We start from the raw sequence: 27,926 nt of genomic DNA on the forward strand, positions 1-27,926 counted from the left end.
CATTTGTTGGACGACATGAAAATATAACTCTTTAGCCATGCACACCAGTGCTGGATTTTGCGTGGAAAGAAAGAATGCATATGCAGAAAATAACCCCATACCTACTGTAAAATATGGTGGTGGATATTTCATGTTATTGGGAAATGTTGCTACCAATGGTCCTGGGGCCCTTGTTAAGGTCAACGACATCATGAATTCTACCCAGTACCAGGACATTTTAGCCAAAAACGTGGTTGTCTCTGCCAGCAGGCCGAAACCTAGCTGCAAGTGGATCTTCCAGCAAGACGATAACCCCAAGCACACATCAAAAGCCACAAAGAAATGGTTAATTGACCACAAAATCAACATTTTGCAATGGCCATCTCAGTCTCCAACAATGAATCCACTTGAAAACCAGTGGTATGGAGGAATGGTCTAAGATCCCTCCCAATGTGTTCTCCAATCACATAAAATTTTCTAGAAAAAGGCTCAGTGCCGTTATCCTCGCAAGGTTTGGTATTGAAAGGTAATGAAATCAGGGGTGGCAGTAAATTTGACCCCTATGTTTTTTTACTTGTTAAAGCAAGAATCCTTAGTTGCTACATCCATTTTTGGACTCATAAATTAATGATATATACCCATTGATTATTGAAGAATATAACTTATAAATGCCTCAAGAGCTTAGTTCAACTGTCGTACCCCATCAGAACCCAAAATATAACCTTGTTTTACTCCAATGTTTGTAAACAATGTCAATGTAGAGCCTCAAAACATGGTTAAAACTATCATTTTCATCTCATTGATGGTCAGTCCTTGCATCCGTAGCTCTGTCTATGAATTTGAGAGTGGTTACATTTCTCCAGGCCCTTCCCTCAGATTTTTACCAAAAAAGTGTTTGGTTGACCGCTTTGTTATTTAAGAATTCTAGATTTAAACAAAATCTCTTTCTCTGAGTAATTGTCTTAGTATAAAATTATATCATGTTCAATTTCTTTGAAGCAGACAATATAGCTCAAAATGTGTATTATTTAGTATTTTGTGCTCATCTTTATCAAGGGTGCCAATAATTTTGGACCTGACTGTATGTATATAAGAGCCACTTGAAATAGGGGAGAAACATTCCCCCAAACAAATAGGGGAGAAAAGTGCAAAGCCCTTCATGGACTAGGTCGGAGGAACAGCTCTGTATAAGACCCTGTATAAGTATCTCTTGCAAATGTGTTCAGAATCTTTCCCTTACAAAATACATACTGTATCAATATGCAGTACATCATGTAAACGTCAAAAAAGTTTCCTCGTTTAAGAACTTTAGAAACTCCCCATTAGAATGTACTTTTTTGAGAATAGCAACTGAAGACAAACACAGTGCATGTAATCCAATTCTAATCTCTTTTGAGATATTGAAATAAAGAGTAGGGTACTTTGGCTTGGTAGTGTTCTAGCAACAGCACACTGTGGAACAACACCACATTTTCTGCTGTGTAGTAAAGAGCGAATATACAGTACATGTCAAGGTCATTGGAGGAAGATCACTTTATATTCACAAAACATGAAACTGACCTTAGATAAGTGCCTACATATAGGTATACAAACTGTACTGTGTGCTTCACTGTGTTTGGTTGGAGGGCAACACACAGACCTACTGTGGAGATGTGACTATAATGGGGGTTACAGCTCATAAACAAAGAGGAAGAATGGCCTAGATTCTGCCGAGACACACACGCACACACTCTCTCTCTCTCTTTCTCTCTCTCTCTCTCTCTCTCTCTCTCTCTCTCTTCCACCCTCTCTTTCTCTCTCTCTCTCTCTCTCTCTCTCTCTCTCTCTCTCTCTCTCTCTCTCTCCTCTCTCTCTCTCTCTCTCTCTCTCTCTCTCTCTCTCTCTCTCTCTCTCTCTCTCTCTCTCTCTCTCTCGCTCTCTCTCTCTCTCTCTTCCACCCTCTCTTTCTCTCTCTCTCTCTCTCTCTCTCTCTCTCTCTCTCTCTCTCTCTCTCTCTCTCTCTCTCTCTCTCTCTCTCTCTCTTCCACCCTCTCTCTCTCTCTCTCTCTCTCTCTCTCTCTCTCTCTCTCTCTCTCTCTCTCTCTCTCTCTCTCTCTCTCTCTCTCTCTCTCTCTCTCTCTCTCTCTCTCTCTCTCTCTCTCTCTCTCTCTCTCTCTCTCATTCCTTCCCCTTACACCTCCTCCTCCTAATCTGTCTCAGACACAGCAGTTTCTTACAGACTTCAGCTCAGCCTGATAGCAGACTCTTCCCTCTTTCTTAATGACGGTACAGCGTCGTTGAGGGGCTGAGGGGCTGAGAGATTCAAACAGTGAGTATATCTGTCTAGCTAGGTGTAAACGGGAAGCTTACTGAATGTGTATGAAAAGGGTGGACTATCTGTCTTCTATCCCTCAATCCTCTGCTGTCTTCCTCTCCATCTTGAAATCCAAGAGCTGCACTCTATATCCCTCTCTTTTTTCTGTCTCTCACTTCCTCTCTCTACGATTTCACACCCAGAGCCTTCTTCATGTGTTCGTATACCACATACGAGATGCTGACAGCAGGAATGACCTTCAGGAAGTTGGGGGCGATGCCGCGGTAGAGCCCAGGTACCCCGTCATGTGATATGATGTGCTTGAACTGACCGACCATGGACAGCTTGGGCCCCCCCTCAGTGGAGGCTGGTGGAAAGAGGGCGAAAACGTCTGTTGTTCAGTTCAGTTATATCCGTTAGATAGCTATTAATAGATAGGGGAAAGGGGGATACATAGTAAGTTGTACAACTGAATGCATTAAACTTTGTTTGGATAGCCCGAACAGTAATACAGTGCCTTCGGAAAGTATTCAGACCCCTTGACTTTTTCCACATTTGTTACGTTACAGCCTTATTCTCAAATTGATTCAATAGTTTTTCCCCCTCATCAATACCCCATAATGACAAAGCAAAAACAGGTTTTTAGAAATTGTTGCCAATTTATACAAAACCCCCCTGAAATATCACATTTACATAAGTATTCAGACCCTTTACTCAGTACTTTGTTGAAGCACCTTTGGCAGTGATTACAGTATTATGTCTTCTTGGGTATGACGCTACAAGTTTGGTAAACCTGTATTTGGGGAGTTTCTCTCATTCTTCTCTGCAGATGCTCTCAAGCTCTGTCAGGCTGGATGGGGAGCTTTGCTAAACAGCTATTTTCAGGTATCTCCAGAGATGTTAGATCGGGTTCAAGTCCGGGCTCTGGCTGGGCCACTCAAGGACATTCAGAGACTTGTCCCGAAGCCACTCCTGCATTGTCTTGGCTGTGTGCTTAGGGTCGTTGTCCTGTTAGAAGGTAAACCTTTGTCCCAGTCTGAGGTCCTGAGTGCTCTGGAGCAGGTTTTCATCAAGGATCTCTCGGTATGTGGCTCTGTTAATCTTTTCCTCAATCCTGACTAGTCTCCCTGTCCCTGCCGCTGAAAAACATCCCCACAGCATGATGCTGCCAGCACCATGCTTCACCGTAGAGATGGTGCCAGGTTTCCTCCAGACATGACGCTTGGCATTCAGGCCAAAAAGTTCAATCTTGGTTTCATCAGACTAGAGAATCTTGTTTCTTATGGTCTGAGAGTCTTTGGGTGCCTTTTGGCAAACTCCAAGTGGGCTGTCATGTGCCTTTTACTGAGGAGTGGCTTCCATCTGGCCACTCTACCATAAAGGCCTGATTTGTGGAGTGCTGTAGAGATGGTTGTCCTTCTGAAAGGTTCTCCCATCTCCACAAAGGAACTCTGGAGCTCTGTCATAGTGACTATCGAATTCTTGATCACCTCCCTGACCAAGGCCCTTCTCCCCCGATTGCTCAGTTTGGCCGGGCGGCCAGCTCTAGGAACGTCTTGGTAGTTCCAATTTTCTTCCATTTAAGAATGATGGAGGCCACTGTGTTCTTGGGGACCTTCAATGCTGCAGGAATGTTTACCCTTCCCCAGATCTGTGCCTCGAAGCAATCCTGTCTCGGAGCTCTATGGACAATTTCTTCGACCTCATGGCTTGGTTTTTGCATAGACATGCACTGTCAACTGTGGGATCTTATACAGACAGGTGTGTTCCTTTCCAAATCATGACCAATCAATTGAATTTACCACAGGTGGACCAATCAAGTTGTAGAAACATCTCAAGGATGATCAATGGAAACATGATGCCCCTGAGCTCAACATCGATTCTCATAGCAAAGGGCCCGAATACTTATGTCAATAAGGTATTTCTGTTTTTAATTTTTAATAAATGTGCTAAAATGTCTAACAACCTGTTTTTGCTTTGTCATTATGGGGTACTGTGTGTAGATTTCTGAAGATAATCTTTTATTAAATCCATTTTAGAATAAGGCTGTAACGTAACAAAATGTGGATAAAGTCAAGGGGTCTGAATACTTTCCGAAGGCACTGTAGATATAGGGTAATAGGTTGACATAGTAGGTAGTAATTAATTTATTATAGATTATGTTATAGAATGTAGTAGAATCTATATTATCTGTGTAATATCATCTATGTTATGTAGTAAGGTAGGAGGTAGAATTGCAGTTCAGTTGTACACCAGTCTCACCCTGGGCCTGCATACGTGTTCTAATGAGAGCCAGGGGGTAGGAGGCCAGTTGTCCACAGGTACTAGACACAGTACCACAGCCCAGCAGTACCAACACCCCCGGGTCAGCAGAGCCCTTACCGTACCGCTGGAGCCAGGCATTCTTCAGAGTCTGAGATAGAAAGGGGGAGGGGAAGAGAGAAGGGGAGGGGAAAGAAAAGAGAAGGAAAAAATAAACAGAGAGAAAAGAGAGAGGAGAAAGAGGAGAGAAGGGATAGATAGGCTACATTGTTAATTTGACAGATATGTTATTGTGTTAAAAAAATGAGAACATAGTATAGAGAACCACAGCTCATTGACTGCTAGTAAAAGTCAAATTCAAAGTTCACTTAAACACATAAAAGTCATTTTTACGAGAGAGCTGGGCAACAGTAACAGCAGCATACATACTGACTGGCATTTCCTTGAGTACAAGGGACAGGGCCAGTGATGAGATTTAGCTTTCCCAGAAAACATCAAACACAGCTGGCAGGTAGACACACACACACACACACACAGGGCTGACCCCATTTAGTTGACTGGTCGATTGCTTGGTCGATAGGCTGTTGGTCGACATTTATTTTTTTATGGCAGACGAGACACTTGTCTGACTCGTGCCTGTCTCAGTGGACTAAAACATTGCGGAGGTCATGGGGATGGCACAGTCCATCACTCTATCCTATTCCCGGCAACTTCAGGAGCGTTCCGGCATATTCTACTAAGGCTAGCAGCAGAGGGAGGAGGAGGGTCGAGAACAGATTTTTTTCTTCTGGTTATCTTGATCTCTGGCTCCCTCTTGAGTCATTTGTGTGTCTTAATTATTTCATCAAGCAGTGGGCTTAAAGCATCAGACAAGCTCAGTGCATATAGTTGATTTTATTAAAACATATAAAGGTGTGTCTATATATGGAAAAATATACGTTTATACATTTCGACGACGGTCAACCAAGATTTTTTTTTTTTTTCAGGGACAGCCCTACGCTCTCTCTCTCACACACACACACTTTCTCACACACACCTCATAGACGGCCAGGTCTATGCCAGCATACGGTATGATGCCAAGTGTGTTGGGCACGTAGCCCCTGTAGAAGGCTCGCATCCCCTCCTTCCTCAGGATCTGATGGGCACAGTCTACAATGCCAGAGTACTGGCCAGTCTTCCTCAGGGTAAGACGAGTCTTCAGCACCTGGGGAGCGAGAGAGGGAGGAGAAAGGGGAAAGAGAGTGGGTGTGCAAGGAAGAGAAGGAAAATGAGAGAAAAGTCCTATGTTTCTATATTCAATAAAAAGTCTGTCTATCTTTCTGTCGGTCTGTCTCCCCTCACTCACCTCCATAGGGTAGATGATGGTCTGTGCGGTGGCTCCAGCCAGAGAGCCAGCGATGAACCTCTCCTGCACCCGCAGAGTACCCGCTTCATTTCTGCCCCGGATCAACCACTTGATCTAAGATGGAGGAGTCAGGGGAGACAGGGGGGAGAGGAGAGACAGGCAGGTGGAAGAGAGGCAGGGATATACAGGGATTAAGGCATGAGGGGATAGATTGTGGTAGGTGGGAGAGGCAGGGATACAAAGTGAGGGGGAGGTGTAGATTGGGGAAGATGGGGGTGAGGGGGGAATACGTGAGTCACACTGGGGTGGAGGAGGAGAGTCAGAGACACAACACGTAGAGACACAGGGTGTGTCTGACAGGGTGAGAAACAGAGTGTGTGTGTGAGCAACATTTCACACCTCAGTGTGGGTGTGTGACTCCTTCATTCCTATGCTTCACTAATGACTACCCCATACACCAGAACTTATTTACAGATGTGTGTATCAGTGTTCTCCTTACATTGGTCCATAATAAATCCAAATCAACCTCTGGGGCCTCTTATACCCACATTTGTATACAGGTGTGTACAGTCCTCTTCCCTCACCTGTTCGTAGGCCATGAACTTGATGGCAGACTCTGGGGCTATTTTGAGGACGTTGATGCCATTGCCCCTCCAGAGGGCTCGTACACCCCCCTCCTGGACCATCCCCCTCAGCCCCGTCCACAGCTTGATCCCCCTAGAGCTGGAGCCATGCACCTAGAGAGACAGCAGGCTCAGTTACTCTAATAACATTCTGTACATCAGGGGTGGCTAACCCTCCTCCTGGAGAGCTACTGGATGTGCAGGCTTTTGTTCCAGCCTTGCTCTAGCACACCTAATTCTACTAATCAGCACTGCACTGACCTCTAACCTCTGAGCCTGTAGTAAACACAACAGTAACCCTTCACCTGTAGGAAGACCTTGAGACGGTCGAGGGGGGCGGTTCCTGTACGTGACACCGCCCCTGCCAGCGCCCCGGCAACCAGCTGCCTCCACACTACCCCCGACTGGCGCTCTTGTTGGGAAAACTCTGGCGGGACTGTCATGTGCTCTCCGATGTCAAACATCTGAGAAATCACAAAGAGAAACACTGGTCAGTGAAATAAACTTGATTGGCATCCAGAACTATCTGTATTCACCAAATGTAAATTACATGATCCCTTCTCTAAGGTTTCTAAACTAAAATTCCTGGATAAAGCATCAGAAACAATCTAAACTATGTAAACTATAACATAAAATGTAATTACAGAGTAACTATAGAAACATAGATTGAGAAAATGGCCACAGTTGTAATGAAAGGATACTGGCTAAATTATTTGTTTCTATAGTTACTATGTAATTACATTTTATTACATCAATATTTGAAAATTCCATGTAATGCTATCTGTGCTACTTCATGTCAAGCAAAGATCTAAACCAGAGTGTAGAGATAGAAGGCATAGATAGGCAGTACTGACTGACCAGAGAGTGTTTCCAGTAGTGAGCGATGCCCTCCATGTTGTGAAGAGGGTTAAACAGGAAGTGATCTCGCCACTCATTCCAGTTGACAGTCATGGTGCCGTCCCTGTCCATACTGAGAGAACACACAGAGCAGTGTCAACACACACACACACACACACACACACACACACACACACACACACACACACACACACACACACACACACACACACACACACACACACACACACACACACACACACACACACACACACACACACACCTCTGTAGTATTTTGATGGCGTGTTCTGTGGACACCTCCAGTCCCAGGTTGTGCAGCGATTGTTGAATCTCCCCGACATCAATGCGCCCTGCATAAACAGTGAATCCCATCAGTGCCCACAATATGTAATATGTACCTACAGGCATACAGTACAGTTAGAGCACAGTGATGTGTGTGTGTGGCCACTTTGTGAACTACATGCATTAATGTGGTATGATACTAAATACCATTCATGCAGTCATACCACACATTCGGATAAATTACCATAGCAGTACAATGTGACATAGTGCATGTATGAACAATTTAAACAGTGTTTTGTGAGTGAAAGGACATTGATTCCAAATGGCCCTCCTACGTGTCTACTTATGTGTGTTTAGATCAGACTTGGGTTCAAATACATGATTATCTAAGCAATAAGGCCCAAGGGTGTGTGGTATATAGCCAACATACCACGGCTAAGGGCTGTTCTTATACACAACACAACGCGGAGTGCCTGGATACAGCCCTTAGCCGTGGTATATTGGCCATATACCACAAACCCCCGAGGTGCCTTACTGCTATTTTAAACTGGTTACCAACTTAATTAGAGCAGTAACAATATATGTTTTGTCATACCCGTGGTATACAGTCTGATATACCACGGCTGTCAGCCAATCAGCATTCAGGCCCCCGAACCACCCAGTTTATAATGCAATTTAAATACTTATTTTCTGTGTGTGTGAATGCATTAACTGTAAGTCGCTCTGGATAAGAATGTCTGCTAAATGACTAAAATGTCAAATGTAAATGTGTATGCATGTGCGTGTGTGAGTGAGGTGGGCATGCAGACCGTCATGGTTGTGGTCCAGTGTGTGGAACATGAGCCGCAGTTCCTTCTCGTGGGCCCACAGGTACTGAGAGAACTCCTCAAAGTCCAGCAAGCCATCATGGTTGGTGTCACTCTCACGCACTATCTGCAGGAGTAGGATTGGGGTGAGAGGAGGGGTAAAAATAGCAGATAGGGAGGGGGTGAAGGGTCAAACAGTGTAGGGGACAGGGGGTGAGAGAGAGGTTGAGGGGGATGTGACAAGGTGAAAAGGTGTGGGGTGGGTTGGGGCCAGGGGTGAGATTTAGGGTAAGGTGATAGTTTGAGGGGGTGAGAGGTAAATGGAGGGAGTGAAGGGAAGAAGCAGGAAGGAGTATGTGAGAAATGACAACAAAGCCTATCGTTATTTTACAAGGTCATAACCTGCAAACATAAAACAATCAGCAGAACTGTTCTATATTCATCCTCTCTAGTGCTTCCTCAAACAAGGAGAGGAAGAAAGGAAGAAAGAGAGAGAGAGAAAGAGAAAATAGAGTGAGAACAAGAGTGAGAAAGAGCGAGAGAATAGTATAGAGAGAGAGCAAGAGAGCGAGAGTGAGAGAACCCCTACTCTGACCTCGCCATAATCCGCTTCACTCCTGTGCTCAGTGTCCAGTTAATCTTCAGTAACAATCACATGCTACTGGAATCTGACCTGAACCAATGCACTTGACCAATACACACACACACACACACACACATTGGCCCCCTCCATGACACAAATATAATCAGAGCAAGTCTATTTAAGCATTCCCAGACAAATACATTCTGGTCTAGAGGGATATTGCCTGTGGTGTCTGAAAACTCCCAGAGGAGATTTGAAGGACAAGCACAGCTGTGGGTGATGATGCTTAGCTAAACTAGCCTACTATTTGAGTGTGGAGATAAAGCTAAACTAATCTGCTGCATGGCTGGGGAGGGATGATGCTATGTGAAAGGAGTGATGCTAAACTAAACTACTGACTGTGGTGGAGTGATCTCCTTAGCTAATTTCCTTTATGCTAACCTAAATGACTGATTAGATATAAGTGTGCTATCTGTGTGAGTGTTACTTAAAGCAAGTTGTCACGCCCTGACCGTAGAGATCTTTTTATTCTCTATGTTTGGTTGGTCAGGGTGTGACTCGGGTGGGAAACTCTATGTTCTTTATTTCTATGTTTTGGCCGGGTATGGTTCTCAATCAGGGACAGCTGTCTATCGTTGTCTCTGATTGGGAATCATACTTAGGCAGCCTGTTTTGCCACCTTAGTTTTGTGGGATGTTGTTTTTTGTTAGCTCTGTGAAACCTACAGAACGTGACGTTCGTTATTCTTTTGTTGTTTTGTTTGGTATTCTGAGAAAATAAAGAATCATGAACACGTAGGACGCTGCACCTTGGTCCACTTTCTCCGATGGGCGTTACAGAACATCCCACCACCAAAGGACCAAGCAGCGTGGAGAAAGGGACTCATGGACATGGGAGGAGATCCTGGACGGTAAGGGACCCTGGAGGCAGGCTGGAGAATATCGCCGTCCAAAGGAGGAGATAAAGGCAGCGAAGGAGGAGCGGCGGCGATATGAGGAGGCATGTCATCGACGGAAGCCCGAGAAGCCTGGTCAGGCACCGTGTTATGCGGTAAAGCGCACAGTGTCTCCAGTGCACGTGCACAGCCCGGTACGCTCGGAGCCAGCTCTCCGCAAGTGCCACGCTAGACTGGGCATCCAGCCAGGGCAGATTGTGCCAGCTCAGCGCTCTTGGTCTCCGGTGCGCCGTTTCGGTCCAGGGTATCCTGCACCGGCCCTGCGCACTGTGTATCCGGTGCGCTGTGACAGTTCAGTGCATCCTGTGCCTGCACTCCGCACGTGCCGGGCTAAAGTGGGCATTCAGCCAAGAGGAGAGGTGCAAGTGTTAAGCACCAGATATCCAGTGCTCCCCCACAGCCCGGTTCGACCTGTGCCTGCACTCTGGAGGTGCCGGGCTAAAGTGGGCATTCAGCCTGGAAGAGTGGTGCCAAGGAGAAGCAGCAGATCTCCAGTGCTCCCCCACAGCCCGGTTCATCCTGTGCCTGCTTCATGGGTCAGTCCGGAGCCTTCAGCGACGGTCTCCAGTCCGGAGCCTCCAGCGACGGTCCCCAGTCCGGAGCCTCCAGCGACGGTCCCCAGTCCGGGGCCTGCAGTGAGGGTCCCCAGTCCGGAGCCTGCAGCGAGGGTCCTCAGTCCAGGGCCTGCGGAGAGGGTCCCCAGTCCGAGGTCAGCGATGAGGGTCCCCGCACCAGAGGCGCCACCAAAGTGGGGGGAGCCAGAGGTGGAGCGGGGTCTGCATCCCGCACCGGAGCCGCCACCAGGATAGATGCCAACTCGGACCTTCCCCTATTGTGTCAGGTTTGTGGCCGGAGTACGCACCTTTGGGGGGGGGGGGGGGGTACTGTTACGCCCTGACCGTAGAGATCTTTTTATTCTCTATGTTTGGTTGGTCAGGGTGTGACTCCGGTGGGAAACTCTATGTTCTTTATTTCTATGTTTTGGCCGGGTATGGTTCTCAATCAGGGACAGCTGTCTATCGTCGTTATTCTTTTGTTATTTTGTTTGGTGTTCTGAGAAAATAAAGAATCATGAACACGTTCCACGCTGCACCTTGGTCCACTTTTTCCGACGGGCGTTACACAAGTGCACTATCACCTACAGTGCCTTCAGAAAGTATTCATACCCCTTGACTTATTTTGTTGTGTTACAGCCTGAATTCAAAATGGATTAAATTGATTGTTTTCTCTCACATATCTACATACAATACCCCATAATGACAAAGTAAAAACACACCCCTGAATCAATGCATGTTAGAATCACCTTTGGCAGCGATTATAGCTGTGAGTCTTTCTGGGTAAGTCTCTAAGAGCTTTACACACCTGGATTGTACAATATTTGCTATAGATTTTCAAGCCGATTTAAGTCAAAACTGTAACTAAGCCACTCACAAACATTCAATGTTGTCTTAATAAGCAACTCCAGTGTATATTTGGCTTTGTGTTTTAGGTTATTGTCCCGTTGAAAGGTGAATTTACCTGAACCAGGTTTTCCTTTAGGATTCTGCCTGTGCTTAGCTCTTTTTTCAATTTTATTTAACCTTTATTTAACCAGGAAAAGCCCATTGAGACCCAGAGTCTCTTTTTCAAGGGAGACTTGGCCAAGAAGGCATAAACAATCAATACATTACAGAATTAAAACATACAACAATACAACAACATGATCCAGCTTAATAAAAGCATTTGGTACAATGTGCAATGGTGGATGAGTGACTTGGCATTTGTAATAAAGCGCAAGGATGCATGATAACAGGGGCCAGTCTCTGTAAGACGGAGGAGGTTGCATGCATATACAACAAGTCACCATAATCAATTACAGAGAGAAAAGTGGCGTGAACAAGCTTCTTTCTAGCCATAAGCGGGAAGCAAACCTTTACGAAAATAAAAACACAATTTCAATTTAAGCTTTGTCACAAGATTATCCACATGAACTTGAAAGGACAACTTGTCATCCAACCAAATACCTAGGTTCAAAGGCTCAAAGTTAAAATGGTTCACGTGAGGACTCTATTCCGTTTCAGAACTCCCTAGTCCTTGCCGATGACAAGCATTCCCATAACATAATGCAGCCACCACCATGCTTGAAAATGTGAAGAGTGCTACTCAGTTATGTGTTGTGTTGGATTTGTCCCAAACCTAATGCTTTGTATTCAGGGCATAAAGTTGATTTCTTTGCCAATTTCTTTGCAGTTTTACTTTAGTGCCTTATTTCAAAAAGGATACATGTTTTGTTATATTTTTATTCTGTACAGGCTTTCTTCTTTTCACTCTGTCATTTAGGTTAGTATTGTAGAGTAACTACAATGTTGTTGATCCATCCTCAGCTTACACCTGTCACAGCCATTAAACTCTGTAACTTTTTTTAAATCACCATTTGCCCCATGGTGAAATCCCTGACCGGTTTCCTTCCTCTCAGCAACTAAGTTAGGAAGGACGCCTGTATCTATGTAGTGACTGTGTGTATTGACACACCATCCAAAGTGTAATTAATAACTTCACCATGCTCAAAGGGTTATTCAATGTCTGCTTTTTTTTCTCCCCATCTACCAATAGCTGCCCTTCTTTGCATTGTAAAACCTCCCTGGTCTTGTGGTTGAATCAATGTTTGAAATTCACTGCTCGACTGAGGGACCTTAGAGATAATTGTGTGTGTGGGGTATAGAGATGAGGTAATCATTCAAAAATCATGTTAAACACTATTTTTGCATACATACTAAGTCCATGCAACTTATTATGTGACTTGTTAAGCACATTTTTACTCCTGAACTTATTTAGGCTTGCCATAACAAAGGGGTTTAATACTTATTGACTCAAGATATTTCAGCTTTCATTTTTAAGTAATTGTTAAAAATTTCAAAGAACATGATTCCACTCTGACATTATGGGGTATTGTGTGTAGGCCAGTGACACAAAATCTCAATTCCATCCATTTTAAATTCAGGCTGTAACACAACAAAATGCGGAAAAAGTCAATGATTGTGAATACTTTTTGAAGGCACTGTATGTGCCACTGCCGGCCATGAAAGTTCAGTCGGTGTGGTAGGAAAGGGTCAGGCGTAGATGGAAAAATATACCAGCCACTCAAATTTTTTTACCAGCCAAAATATATTTGGGCCAAAATTACACCATGAAATAATTACAACATTTTCACGTTTATAGCTCAAATAACGGCCGCCATTGATTTCAAGAAATGTTGCATAATTTTTTACGTGGTTGCATCATATTTCTGTGCATACTTTGCATTGAAGCTTGCATCGATGCATACTTCAAATGTTGTACAAACAGAGTACGTATTCGAGAAGTGACCTCTGTGCTTCGTTTCGCATACTTTGATTTGGACTCATACGCCGACCCTCCTGTGCTCCAGTTTACGTTCTCAGAGCACGGTAGTATGCATTTTGAGAAACACCCCTTGAATCCGGCGAGGCTCTCTTGCTCTACTGGGCTATATGGCTCTACTGGGCTCTGTGGCTCTACTGGGCTATGTGGCTCTACTGGGCTCTGTGACTCTACTGGCCTCTGTGACTCTACTGGCCTCTGTGACTCTACTGGCCTCTGTGGCTCTACTGGGCTCTGTGGCTCTACTGGGCTCTGTGGGGACTTTTCTAATCGCTTTATGCACACCACAGATGCAAGGTGTATAGAATTTTATGTGAAGAGAAATCCCCAATCGTCAACTACTATCATAACCATATTATCTGGACTGAATGGAAAATGTCTTGCAAAAGGGATGACTTCAGTAGTCATAAATCCAGCCATTCTGCCAGCCAGGCTGAGTTGAACTCATGACATTGTGCAGATGAGCAGTGACACAGTAGTATCCCAAATCCCTGGTGATGACAGTTTAAGCTGAGGACTGTTTCACTAGCACATACTGAATTATGTCCCGAGATTAATTTGATGGCATTGAGGAGTTTACCACATCAGTCACCGGCTTCATTAATGAGTGCATCGACAACATTTTCCCCACAGTGACCGTAAGTACATAGTCCTGTTTTGACGCCTTGCCTGTTTGATGGTTCATCGGAGGGCGTAGCGGGATTTCTTATAAGCGTCATGATTAGTGTCCCGCTCCTTGAAAGCGGCAGCTCTAGCCTTTAGCTCAGTGCAGATGTTGACTGTAATCCATGGCTTCTGGTCGGGATAAGTTTGAATCCTAGTACGAAACCCAGTGACGCAAGCCTACCAGACTAGCTAACTATGCTCGCTTCGAGGCAAGCAACACTGAACTATGCATGAGTGTACCAGCTGTTCCGGACTGTGTGATCACACTCTCTGTAGCCGATGTGAGTAAGACCTTTAAACAGGTTAACATTCACAAGGCTGCAGGGCCAGACGGATTACCAGGACACGTACTCAGAGCTGGCAAGTGTCTCCACTGACATTTTCAACCTCTCCCTGACCCAGTCTGTAATATCAAATCAAATCAAATTTTATTTGTCACATACACATGGTTAGCAGATGTTAATGCGAGTGTAGCGAAATGCTTGTGCTTCTAGTTCCGACAATGCAGTAATAACCAACGAGTAATCTAACCTAACAATTCCACAACTACTACCTTATACACACAAGTGTAAAGGGATAAAGAATATGTACATAAAGATATATGAATGAGTGATGGTACAGAACGGCATAGGCAAGATGCAGTAGATGGTATAGAGTACAGTATATACATATGATATGAGTAATGTAGGGTATATAAACAAAAAGTGGCATAGTTTAAAGTGGCTAGTGATACATTTTTACAAACATTTCCATCAATTCCCATTATTAAAGTGGCTGGAGTTGAGTCAGTATGTTGGCAGCAGGCCACTAAATGTTAGTGGTGGCTGTTTAACAGTCTAATGGCCTTGAGATAGAAGCTGGCCGCTGCCAACATTTAGGGAGTGCTAGGGAGTGGAGCGCGGTCCCTGCTTTGATGCACCTGTACTGACCTCGCCTTCTGGATGATAGCGGGGTGAACAGGCAGTGGCTCGGGTGGTTGTTGTCCTTGATGATCTTTATGGCCTTCCTGTGACATCGGGTGGTGTAGGTGTCCTGGAGGGCAGGTAGTTTGCCCCCGGTGATGCGTTGTGCAGACCTCACTACCCTCTGGACTGCCTTACGGTTGTGGACGGAGCAGTTGCCGTACCAGGCGGTGATACAGCCCGACAGGATGCTCTCGATTGTGCATCTGTAGAAGTTTGTGAGTGCTTTTGGTGACAAGCCGAATTTCTTCAGCCTCCTGAGGTTGAAGAGGCGCTGCTGCGCCTTCTTCACAACGCTGTCTGTGTGGGTGGACCAATCCAGTTTGTCCGTGATGTGTACACCGAGGAATTTAAAACTTACTACCCTCTCCACCACTGTCCCGTCGATGTGGATAGGGGGGTGCTCCCTCTGCTGTTTCCTGAAGTCCACAATCATCTCCTTTGTTTTGTTGACGTTGAGTGTGAGGTTATTTTCCTGACATCACACTCCGAGGGCCCTCACCTCCTCCCTGTAGGCCGTCTCGTCGTTGTTGGTAATCAAGCCTACCACTGTAGTGTCGTCCGCAAACTTGATGATTGAGTTGGAGGCGTGCATGGCCACGCAGTCGTGGGTGAACAGGGAGTACAGGAGAGGGCTCAGAACGCACCCTTGTGGGGCCCCAGTGTTGAGGATCAGCGGGGTGGAGAGCTTGATGACGAGTTTGGAGGGTACTATGGTGTTAAATGCTGAGCTGTAGTCGATGAACAGCATTCTCACATAGGTATTCCTCTTGTCCAGATGGGTTAGGGCAATGTGCAGTGTGGTTGCGATTGCGTCGTCTGTGGACCTATTGGGTCGGTAAGCAAATTGGAGTGGGTCTAGGGTGTCAGGTAGGGTGGAGGTGATATGGTCCTTGAATAGTCTCTCAAAGCACTTCATGATGACGGAAGTGAGTGCTACGGGGCGGTAGTCGTTTAGCTCAGTTACCTTAGCTTTCTTGGGAACAGGAACAATGGTGGCCCTCTTGAAGCATGTGGAAACAGCAGACTGGGATAAGGATTGATTGAATATGTCCGTAAACACACCAGCCAGCTGGTCTGCGCATGCTCTGAGGACGCGGCTGGGAATGCCGTCTGGGCCTGCAGCCTTGCGAGGGTTAACACGTTTAAATGTTTTACTCACCTTGGCTGCAGTAAAGGAGAGCCCGCAGGTTTTGGTAGCGGGCCGTGTCAGTGGCACTGTATTCTCCTCAAAGCGAGCAAAAAAGTTATTTAGTCTTTCTGGGAGCAAGACATCCTGGTCCGCGACGGGGCTAGTTTTCTTTTTGTAATCCGTGATTGACTGTAGACCCTGCCACATACCTCTTGTGTCTGAGCTGTTGAATTGCGACTCTACTTTGTCTCTATACTGGCGCTTGTTTGATTGCCTTGCGGAGGGAATAGCTACACTGTTTGTATTCGGTCATGTTTCCGGTCACCTTGCCCTGGTTGAAAGCAGTGGTTCGCGCTTTCAGTTTCACACGAATGCTCCCATCAATCCATGGTTTCTGTTTCTGAATGTTTTAATTGTTGCTGTGGGTATTACGTCGCCGATGCACTTTCTAATGAACTCGCTCACCGAATCAGGACGCAATGCGGAACATATCCCAATTCACGTGATCGAAGCAGTCTTGAAGCGTGGAATCAGATTGGTCGGACCAGCGTTGAACAGACCTGAGCGCTGGAGCTTCTTGTTTTAGTTTCTGTTTGTAGGCTGGAAGCAACAAAATGGAGTCGTGGTCAGCTTTTCCGAAAGGAGGGCGGGGGAGGGCCTTATATGCGTTGCGGAAGTTAGAATAACAATGATCTAGGGTTTTACCAGCCCTGTTAGCACAATCGATATGCTGCTAGAATTTAGGGAGTTTTGTTTTCAGATTAGCCTTGTTAAAATCCCCAGCTACGATGAATGCAGCCTCAGGGTGTGTGGTTTCCAGTTTACATAGAGTCAGATAAAATTCGTTCAGGGCCATCGATGTGTCTGCTTATAATCGAAGAGAATTCCCTTGGTAGATAATGCGGTTGACATTTGATTGTGAGGAATTCTAAGTCAGGTGAACAGAATGACTTGAGTTCCAGTATGTTGTTATGATCACACCACGTCTCGTTAATCATAAGGCATACCCCCCCGCCCCTCTTCTTACCAGAAAGATGTTTGTTTCTGTCGGCGCGATGCGTGAAGAAACCAGCTGGCTGCACCGACTCCTTTAGCGTCTCTCGAGTGAGCCATGTTTCCGTGAAGCAAAGAACGTTACAGTCTCTGATGTCTCTCTGGAATGCTACCCTTGCTCGGATTTCATCAACCTTGTTGTCAAGAGACTGGACATTGGCGAGTAGTATGCTAGGGAGTGGAGCGCGATGTGCCCGTCTCCGAAGCCTGACCAGAAGACCGCTTCGTTTGCCCCTTTTACGGCGTCGTTGTTTAGGGTCGCCGGCTGGGATCAGATCCATTGTACTGGGTGGAAGGCAAAACACAGGATCCGCTTCGGGAGAGTCATATTCCTGGTCGTAATGATAGTGAGTTGACGTTGCTCTTATATTCAGTAGTTCCTCCCGACTGTATGTAATGAAACCTAAGATTACCTGGGGTACCAATGTAAGAAATAACACGTAACAAAACTAAATACTGCATAGTTTCCTAGGAACGCGAAGCGAGGCGGCCATCTCTGTCAGCGCCGGAAGTAGAACCGGCATGTAGAACCTACATGTTTCAAGTGGACCCCCATAGTCCCTGTGCCCAGGAACGCCATTGTAACCTGTCTAAATTACTATCGCTCCGTAGCACTCACATCTGTATCCATAAAATGCTTTGAAAGGCTGGTCATGTCTCACATCAACACCATCATCCCAGACACCTTGGACCCACTCCAATCCGTATACCGCCCCAACAGATCCACAGCTCAGGTAGTCTCTATTGCCCTCCACACTGCCCTTTCCCACCTGGACAAGAAGAACACCTATGTGAGAATGCTATAAACTGACTACAGCTCAGCCTTCAACACCATAGTGCACTCCAAGCTCATCACTAAGCTAAGGACCCTGGGACTGAACACCTGTCTCTGCAACTGGATCCTGGACTTCCTGAAGTGCCGCCCCCAGGTGGTGAGGGTAGGCAACAACACATCCACCACTCCCTGTTCACCCACGACTGCATGTCCACTCACGACTCCCACACCCTCATTAAGTTTCCCGACGACATGACAGTGATCCCCAACGCCTGATCCCCAACGATCGCCTGATCACCAACGATGATGAGACAGCCTATAGGGAGGAGGTCAGAGACCTGGGAGTGTGGTGCCAGGACAACAACCTCTCCCTCAATGTCAGCAAGACAAAGGAGCTGATTGTGGGCTACAGGAAACAGAGGGCCGAGCACGCCCGGGTTCACATCGACAGGGCTGTAGTGGAGCGAGTCGAAAGCTGCAAGTTCCTCAGTGTCCACGTCACTAAGGATCATGGTCCACACACACCAACACAGTCGTGAAGAGGGCACGACTACGCCTCTTCCCCCTCAGGAGGCTGAAAAGATTTGGCATGGGCAGTCAGATCCTCAAAAGGTTCTACAGCTGCACCACTTAGAGCATCTTGACTGGCTGTATCACCGCTTGGTATGGCAACTACTCAGCAACTGACCACAAGGCGCTAAAGAAGGTAGTGCGAACGGCCCAGTACATCACTGGGGCCGAACACCCTGCCATCCAGGACCTCTATACCCGGCGGTGTCAGAGGAGGGCTGTAAAAGAAAGACTCCAGCCAACCATCATAGACTGTTCTCTCTGCTACTGCATGGAAAGTGGTACCGATGCACCAAGTCTGGAACCAACAGGACCCTGAACAGCTTCTACCCACAAGCCATAAATGGTTAGTCTGGGTAGCTTTTTGATTAACTATTTAACTATCTGTTTTGACCCTTTTTGCACAAACTTTTTTGACACATCACATACATTCCTGCTTCTGTTTATTATCTGTCACTTTATTCCTAGTTACAGTATATGTACACATCTACCTCAATTACCTCGTACCCCTGCACATCGACTCAAGCCAAGTTATCGTTACTCATTGTGTATTTATTACTACTTTTTATTTCTCTCTGCATTGCTGGAAAAGGACCTGTAACTAAGCATTTCACAGTTAGTCTACACCTGTTGTTTACAAAGCATTTTACAAATAAAATTTGATTTGAAGACTGAAGTTAAGATGTGTGTGTGTGTGTGTGTGTGTGTGTGTGTGTGTGTGTGTGTGTGTGTGTGGTGTGTGTGTGCATGTGTGCCAGACACTGATATTAAGGTCAGGCGGGGTCAGGGCTGCACCAGGTTTGTGTTACAGTCATACGTTTAAAATATTCATCCAGGGAAGTGTTGCTTTCCTGTCATGTACTGGGACAAGCAGATCAGAAAAGCATGCATCAGTATTGTATTGAAGCGAGAGTCTTCAGATAGCCCTGGTGACAGGCAACTTGAGTTGGAGGGATGTGTGAAAATAGCACTGGTTAATGTTGTGTTGTTTTGAGTTAGAGAGAGCAGTGGAGTTTTGAAATAGGTCCCAGATGTCTGGGTAATGGAGCACTGATCCAGTGCTGCTGATCCAATCTCTGCTGTTCCGCCTGTGGCTATGGAACCCTGACCTATTCACTGGACGCGCTACCTTGTCCCGGACCTGCTGATTCGTCTCCCTCCCCCGCCCCCGCCCCCCTCGACCTCTCTCTCTCTCAACCTCTAAATGCTCTGCTATGAAAAGCCAACTGACCTTTATGCCTGAGGTGCTGACCTGTTGCACCCTCTATAACCACTGTGATTATTATTTGACCCTGCTGGTCATCTATGGGTTTCTGTATAAGCACTTTGTGACGACTGCTGATGTTAAAAGGGCTTTATAGATACATTTGAATGAGCACTCTCTTCCAAGGAACTCTTTTAAAATGCCTCTCACTGCCTGTAGAACACTCTGCCTGCTTCTCCTGTGACATCACAGGGCCAAAATAGAGCACTGGGACACCGGCTAGACTGGACCATAGCTCATAGCTCAGGCAGTTGAAGACTTGATATGAGAGGCCTATACACTCGGAATAAGTGAAGCAGGTTAGTTCCTGTTCATTATACTAGTAGGCTATAAACAAATATTCTTATTTATAGTAAACACAGGAACTACACAGTTGCCTATGTCAGTGCTTCTCAAACTGGAGTCCACTGGGTACTGAAGGGGTCCGCGACAAGATCAACTATTTTTTTACATTTTTATTTTTTTTAATCCCTAACTGAAAAACTATGTATTTTATATATATATTTTTTATCACAGTGCTGTTATTACAAAACTACCACTAACAGGTCCCGATCATCATCATAAAGGGAAAAAAACATTTTGTTCAAATACTGTACCTAACGCAACAATTCTGTAATGTTAGTAAGAGATATACATCTTTCTAATGATTTGCCACCGAGTGGCAAAGCGGTCTAAGGCACTGCATCTCAGTGCAAGAGGCGTTACTACAGTCCCTGTTTCGAATCCAGGCTGTATCACATCCGGCCGTGATTGGAAGTCCCATTGGGCGGCGCACAATTGACCCAGCGTTGTCCGGGTTTGGCCGGGGTAGGCCGTCATTGTAAATAAGAATTTGTTCTTAACTGACTTGCCTAGTTAAATAAAGGTTCAATTAAAAAATATATAATAATAAAGTGCTCTGTACGTCATTAAAAATGCCTTTGAATGACCGAAACATCACCCATAACATTTTTACAATATTAAAATGCTCAGAATTGAAGAAATTGTACCCTTTCTCCCATCTGTAACTATCAGGAACCTGAAAGAACAGGCTGAGTGGGTGGGGAGCTTATATCATGAGCTCGCCTTGAATGACAGCTCTTTGAAACACCCTTGTGGTCGTTGCCAGGTAACAAGGTAAACAATGGGCCACATGTCATTCTGACCCTAAATAGTATTTCTCAACCCATTTTCTCTGCAAAATGTTCTCAACAGAGCTGATAATGGACTGTTAGATATCAGTCACACAGCAGCAATACACAATTGCATTTCTATTGTTTTTTAACCAATTACTGTTCACTGATACACTTCTTCAGCAGAATTAGTCAAGTCTGAGTCCCTTAGAAGCTTAGACGTAAGGGAATGTACATGAAAACAGCCTACAATAAGTGTACTGGACAATTTATTGGTGCCTCTGCATTAGCCTTATAAATGACAATATGTTCAGAATTGTATGTATTGATCAGACATTCCGTGTAGTTCTGGGCTGATCCCTCACCTTCCTCATGATCATTGATGCCCCACGAGGTGAGATCTTGCATGGAGCCCCAGACCGAGGGTGATTGACCGTCATCTTGAACTTCTTCCATTTTCTAATACTTGCGCCAACAGTTGTTGCCTTCTCACCAAGCTGCTTACCTATTGTCCTGTAGCCCATCCCAGCCTTGTGCAGGTCTACAATTTTATCCCTGATGTCCTTACACAGCTCTCTGGTCTTGGCCATTGTGGAGAGGTTGGAGTCTGTTTGATTGAGTGGGTGGACAGGTGTATTTTATACAGGTAACGAGTTCAAACAGGTGCAGTTAATACAGGTAATGAGTGGAGAACAGGAGGGCTTCTTAAAGAAAAACTAACAGGTCTGTGAGAGCCGGAATTCTTACTGGTTGGTAGGTGATCAAATACTTATGTCATGCAATAAAATGCGAATTAATTACTTAAAAATCATACAATGTGATTTTCTGGATTTTTGTTTTAAATTCCGTCTCTCACAGTTAAAGTGTACCTATGATAAAAATTACAGACCTCTACATGCTTTGTAAGTAGGAAAACCTTCAAAATCGGCAGTGTATCAAATACTTGTTCTCCCCACTGTATTTGTTCATTTACATTAGGCAAGCATATCTGAAATATTGATCAACATGGACATTCATGAGAAATAAAGGTGAGAAATAATGGTGAGACATCATTTGACATAAAAAAATAAAATAGAGCCATAAGCCGCAATATAGGCACCCGGCTGCCCTACAGTGTACATTGATTCTTACCATTTGTAACTTTCATCTACCGTCCAAATGTAAGAAAAAACGATATAAAAGAAAAAGTGTTATCATATCATGTAAAAGTAAATTACTTAGACTTTGGGAAATGCAACCAACTACAGAGATTGATGGGACGGGATCGGGAGCGGAGGGGGACCCATGTACTCCGCTTCAATCAAGCAGGCTTCAGTCACCCACTTGGCTTCAGTCACAACATTGAAGCTGGAGACAAATCCAGGAATGGCCTCCTCCTTGTCAGGCCTCTCACACTGGGCAGACAGGGGTTCTGGGATGGACAGCTCACACATCTTCCCCACATACGGCACTGGATCAAGGGTGACCTTGTTGAAGAGGAGATCCAGGAGCCTGTCTACGTAGCCTGTAAGGGTTTTGAAAAGGGAAATGTTTGTTAAATGGTAAATGGGTAGTGAAATTTATTTTATTTTATTCACTGTTCTGAGTTATGACGTTATCATGTTGTTGATGTAGTGATCTACTCATTCTACAATGTGTTTTCTGGTGTTTTTGAAGTACTCATTTTGAAATATGCAATATTTAGTGAACTTTTCAATGTTTGTATTTGGAATTTGTGTGTGCCTGAAATTTGAAATGAATAATTATGATTTGAAATGAATAATTATGACTTACAGTATTGTTGGGTCTGTCATCACAGGCTTCACAGCATATCCCACCTTCTTTGGTTTGTATTCACTTGATCTGTCTTCACAGGCTTCACAGCATATCCTCCCTTCTTTTTTCTGTCTTCACTTGATCTGTCTTCACAGGCTTTACAGCATATCCACCTTTATTTTTACTGTCTTCACTTGATCTGTCTTCACGGGCTTTACAGCATTTCCCCCCTTCTTTTTTCTGTCTTCACTTGATCTGTCTTCACAAGCTTTACAGCATATCCCCCTTTATTTTTTCTGGCTTCACAGGCTTCACAGCATATCCCCCTTTATTTTTTCTGTCTTCACAGGCTTCACAGCATATCCCCCCTTCTTTTTTCTGTCTTCACTTGATCTGTCTTCACAGGCTTCACAGCATATCCCCCCTTCTTTTTTCTGTCTTCACTTGATCTGTCTTCACAGGCTTTACAGCATATCCCCCTTTATTTTTACTGTCTTCACAGGCTTCACAGCATATCCCCCTTTATTTTTACTGTCTTCACAGGCTTCACAGCATATCTCCCCTTCTTTTTTCTGTCTTCACTTGATCTGTCTTCACAGGCTTTACAGCATATCCCCCTTTATTTTTACTGTCTTCACTTGATCTGTCTTCACGGGCTTTACAGCATATCCCCCTTTATTTTTACTGTCTTCACTTGATCTGTCTTCACAGGATTTACAGCATATCCCCCTTTATTTTTACTGTCTTCACAGGCTTTACAGCATATCCCCCTTTATTTTTACTGTCTTCACAGGCTTTACAGCATATCCCCCTTTATATTTACTGTCTTCACAGGCTTTACAGCATATCCCCCTTTATTTTTACTGTCTTCACTTGATCTGTCTTCACAGGCTTTACAGCATATCCCCCTTTATTTTTACTGTCTTCACAGGCTTTACAGCATATCCCCCTTTATTTTTACTGTCTTCACAGGCTTTACAGCATATCCCCCTTTATTTTTACTGTCTTCACAGGCTTTACAGCATATCCCCCTTTGCCTTGGGAAAGCTGATTTTGTATAATGGCATTCCTGCTGCGGTGGTTGCCTGGAAAGATGTTGCAAACCAAGTAGATGTTGAATTTTCTAAAATATATATCATTAGAACCCCAATGACACAAGCTACAGCAAATATAAGACAACAACCCACATAATTGAATGGCAGAATATAATTTTCAGGGGTAAATTATAAATACTATACACACCAGAACTCATTTTGTGGACAACATTCCTTCATATCAGCTGTGTGCTGTCAGTTCTCAGACTCAATGTAGGGGGCTTAGGGATGGACGAACAAAAACCATATAGTGACTATCAGCTGTGTTGCAGAAAATATACCGTCAAAGTAGCCACAGTTCCAGCCACCGTGTCAGACTCATACTTACATTATGGTCAGTGCTTGCAAGATAAACTGATCCACTGTCAATGATGGTTCAGCATCCATCTTCAGGATTAGCTTCCTGGCAAGACACATCAAATATTCTCCCCAATTAATAAATCAACTTTGCTCGAAATGTGCACTGCACACCGATATTATGATCCTGTCCACCCGAAATGAAAAGCAGCCACTGCTTTCGGATGTCTTCGTTCTTCAGAAAATAGTGTCATGTTGAATTATCCCTATGGCATCCAGTCACAACACAGTGTGTTTTTTCCAACATGATGGTAAGTAGCTTGCTAGCTATAAGTTACAACACAGATGAAAAGTTGAGTTACCAGTATCGTTCTGCCACGTTCTACTTGAGCTATTTATGGTTTGTAAACAAAGCCATATGATGCGCACATGTGATGGCAGTTTTAAGGCGTTACATATTTAAATTAGTTAAGATTACAAGACGCTACCATTGGTGTATAACATTTACGGCCCTACTTGACATTGCATAGGGACAGCAGGTAGCCTAGTGGTTAAAGCGTTGGGCCAGTAACCGAAAGGTTGCTGGATCAAATCCCCGAGCTGTCGTTCTGCTCCTTAACAAGCCACTATTCACCGGTAGGCTGTCATTGTGAATAAGAATAAGTTCTTAACTGACTTGCCTATTTAAATAAAGACAGAAGTAATCCCTGAATTCAAGTGTTTGACATGGGGGAGGGGACCAGTAACTTCATGATCAACTTTGTTAATGTACCAGCTACAGTAATTTTTCACTGGTTTCATCCAAATATCCTCAAATGTTATGAAAACATGATGTTCACTGTTTAAAGGAAAAACTATTTTAAAAAATGTGTTGTTTAAACGTTAAGAAATGTAGAACAGTTGTCACAACAACTGGTGGTAGTGGTTAGAGTGTTGGACTAGTAAAGGTTGCAAGATTGAATCCCAGAGCTGACAAGGTACAAATCTGCTGTTCTATCCCTGAACAAGGCAGTTAACCCACTGTTCCTAGGCCATCATTAAAAATAAGAATTTGTTCTTAACTGACTTGCCTAGTAAAAGAAATAAAAAATACACAAATTTGGTGAAGGGGTCTGTGGAAGAAGTTGGTGCAATACAATATACCCGTAGATGCACAACAGGGCCTGGGAGGCTCACAGTACTCCATCAATGATCCAGTTTTCAACTAAAAACTTATTGTATTCCATCCAATTGTTGTTTACATTTTACTTTCCATGGCTGAAGTATTGGTTAGTCTGGCCATGTATGCACTGCAGCAGTCATGAAACTTCTTGTATGCTATTTTTTTTTTTTACCTCACTCTAAAGTCTGAGTTTGTTCTGATTTTGAGGGGGTCCCTGATGAATTTGCTATCAGAAAATAAAAGTTTAGGAACCCCTGGCCTATGTCATACATACTATACTGTATGATCAGTTTGTGTTGTTTGACAGGACATAATCGTCTTACTCCTTACTCAGCCAAGAACAAACAAACAAACAAACAAACACACACACACACACACACACACACACACACATGTTCTGATTTTGAGGGGGTCCCTGATGAATTTGCTATCAGAAAATAAAAGTTTAGGAACCCCTGGCCTATGTCATACATACTATACTGTATGATCAGTTTGTGTTGTTTGACAGGACATAATCGTCTTACTCCTTACTCAGCCAAGAACAAACAAACAAACAAACAAACACACACACACACACACACACACACACACACACACACACACACACACACACACAATTAATGTGCCATGCAGGCTATAATTCAAGGGATACACATGTCTATTGGGAATACCCCCATCATCACTTTTCCTCTCACCTCCTCCGCGTCACTGCGAAGTAAACCGCGGGCAGCGAGTCCTATCCTCAACTCGTTGATGTCGACTTTACCGTCTTTATTGAGGTCCAGTTGGTCGAACAGTTCGGCCCATCTCTCTCGCGTTTCTGGTTCCCTCCCAGGGTCCGACACACTTTTGTCTTGTTCTTGACAGCGAGCCCGAGTCCAACCAAAACAGAACCGAGCCCTGCCTTCGCCCATGTGAATGAGAGACTTGTGCAATCCTGGTGGTGGTGGCTATTATCCCAACCTGCTGCCGCAAAGCAGGCGTAGAAAATTGAAGGAGCGCTTTTTGTTCTAATGACTCCCAGTGGCTATCGTTACGATAGCCTACCTATTCAAATCCCGGAACCATGGTATATCGAAATGGCACGATAGCCTTACTGAAATAACTGATGTTCTCCCTCGGTTTCGTTACCGAGGCACCGGTTTAATATACCGAGTCGTTGTCGAGAATGTCCGTACACCGGGCGCGGTGTAAACTCTCGGTGCCTGTAATATTAATCCACGTATCCGTTACGTATCTCGTAACATCGGCGATGATTAAAAATCCATTAACTAATTCAAATGAATTAGTCTGTTGGTCAGGGGACTGGCTCTGCCTTTTGGATATGCAGTGAGTCCCCCATGCAACGAAGCGAACCAAGCTCCCGGTGTTCGTTATATTTTACCACAGCTACAGCTTTGTGTATGCATGTAGGATACCGGGTGGAATTTCTATGCTGTAATCTCTGACAACGCGCTCAATGCGGTGTTTGTGTGTGAGTGTTCGTGAGAGAAAGAGTTCCCTTCTACTTTTAAAGGTTCGAAGTTAGAACAGAGTGGTTAGGTGTAGCTGTAGTAGTAGAAGCCTAACAAAAATCATCTACTTTCACCTCTGCAGGTCCATCCTATCCTCCCCCTCTCTCGTAAGATTATGATGCTTCCTTCTGTTCATTACATAGCCGTTATCATTATCGCAGCTGCTCATATCACACACACACACACACACACACACACACACACACACACACACACACACACACACACACACACACACACACACACACACACACACACACACACACACACACACACACACACACACACACACACACACACACACACACACACACACACACACACACACCATCAAATCCCTCAAACTGTAATCTAGCCTCTACCACACAACAGGCTACCACAGTATCCTTAGGCCTGAACACCTGACGGACATTTCATTCAACTGAATTCTGAATTTGTAATGCAGGAACATTAATGTGATCTCCATTTTCACAGTGAAAGTAAAGGGTGCTGTTGGCTGCCTCATCCCTATTGAACCCATTGATAGGCTCTTATTGGGTATTAGTAGATACATAATGGGGTTTGCACGCCGTGACGCGCCTCTGGCGCACTGAGACGGAAACCGCCCGGTCAGCATGCATGGGATATGAGAGATTGCAGAGACAGTGGGAGGGAGGCTCATGACACAGTTCTAAAAATGTTGACATGGACCAGTAGTAGCTCAATAAAACCAAAGTGGACTACAAGACTCTCTCTCTCTCTCTCTCTCTCTCTCTCTCTCTCTCTCTCTCTCTCTCTCTCTCTCTCTCTCTCTCTCTCTCTCTCTCTCTCTCTCTCTCAATTCAATTCAATTGACAATTGCAAGGGGTTCATTATTACTTGGCATTGTCGGAGTATACATGTCGAAAAATAAAAATAAAATACATATGCACATATATGCAAGATGTATATGTAGGTATATATACATAAATGGTCAAATAAACAGTAATAATAATAGTAACAGTAAACATGGGATTACACATTAACAGCAAGTTTCAACAACAATATTAAGACATTACAACATGTCATATTATATCATATGCAGTAGTTGTAACAATGTACAACATGGCTTGAGAAGACACACGACCTAGTATGAAAGATAAAATAAAACATAAACTAAATGGGAAATATGTATTTACAGTGGTGTATTGCATTCTATCACTGGTTGTCCCTTTGCTTGTGGCAACA

At 44.5% G+C, this 27,926-nt stretch overlaps 1 protein-coding gene and 1 long non-coding RNA gene across 3 annotated transcripts; both read right to left on the reverse strand.

Annotated features, from left to right (window-relative positions):
* Nucleotides 1–2,034: 2,034 nt before the first annotated feature.
* slc25a23b (solute carrier family 25 member 23b) lies at nucleotides 2,035–26,814 on the reverse strand. 2 transcript variants are annotated; one of them, XM_071397507.1, is made up of 10 exons: nucleotides 25,902–26,814; nucleotides 8,452–8,575; nucleotides 7,623–7,710; nucleotides 7,361–7,472; nucleotides 6,808–6,966; nucleotides 6,464–6,616; nucleotides 5,880–5,993; nucleotides 5,571–5,738; nucleotides 4,655–4,685; nucleotides 2,035–2,639 (listed from the first exon to the last, which is right to left on the reverse strand). In XM_071397507.1, exons 1-10 carry the CDS (start codon nucleotides 26,118–26,120, stop codon nucleotides 2,458–2,460), a joined length of 1,350 nt encoding a protein of 449 aa, XP_071253608.1. In that variant the 5' UTR covers nucleotides 26,121–26,814; the 3' UTR covers nucleotides 2,035–2,457. The 2 variants fall into 2 exon arrangements, with proteins under 2 accessions (XP_071253608.1, XP_071253598.1); XM_071397497.1 differs by having other exon boundaries at nucleotides 4,535–4,685.
* Nucleotides 21,872–25,005, reverse strand: LOC139573726 (uncharacterized). The gene is made up of 4 exons (XR_011674645.1): nucleotides 24,076–25,005; nucleotides 23,896–23,968; nucleotides 22,672–23,738; nucleotides 21,872–22,402 (listed from the first exon to the last, which is right to left on the reverse strand). It is a non-coding gene; the product is annotated as an uncharacterized lncRNA (long non-coding RNA).
* Nucleotides 26,815–27,926: the final 1,112 nt, after the last annotated feature.

The sequence above is a fragment of the Salvelinus alpinus genome, chromosome 1 (genome assembly GCF_045679555.1).
Source record: "Salvelinus alpinus chromosome 1, SLU_Salpinus.1, whole genome shotgun sequence".
NCBI lineage: Eukaryota > Metazoa > Chordata > Actinopteri > Salmoniformes > Salmonidae > Salvelinus > Salvelinus alpinus.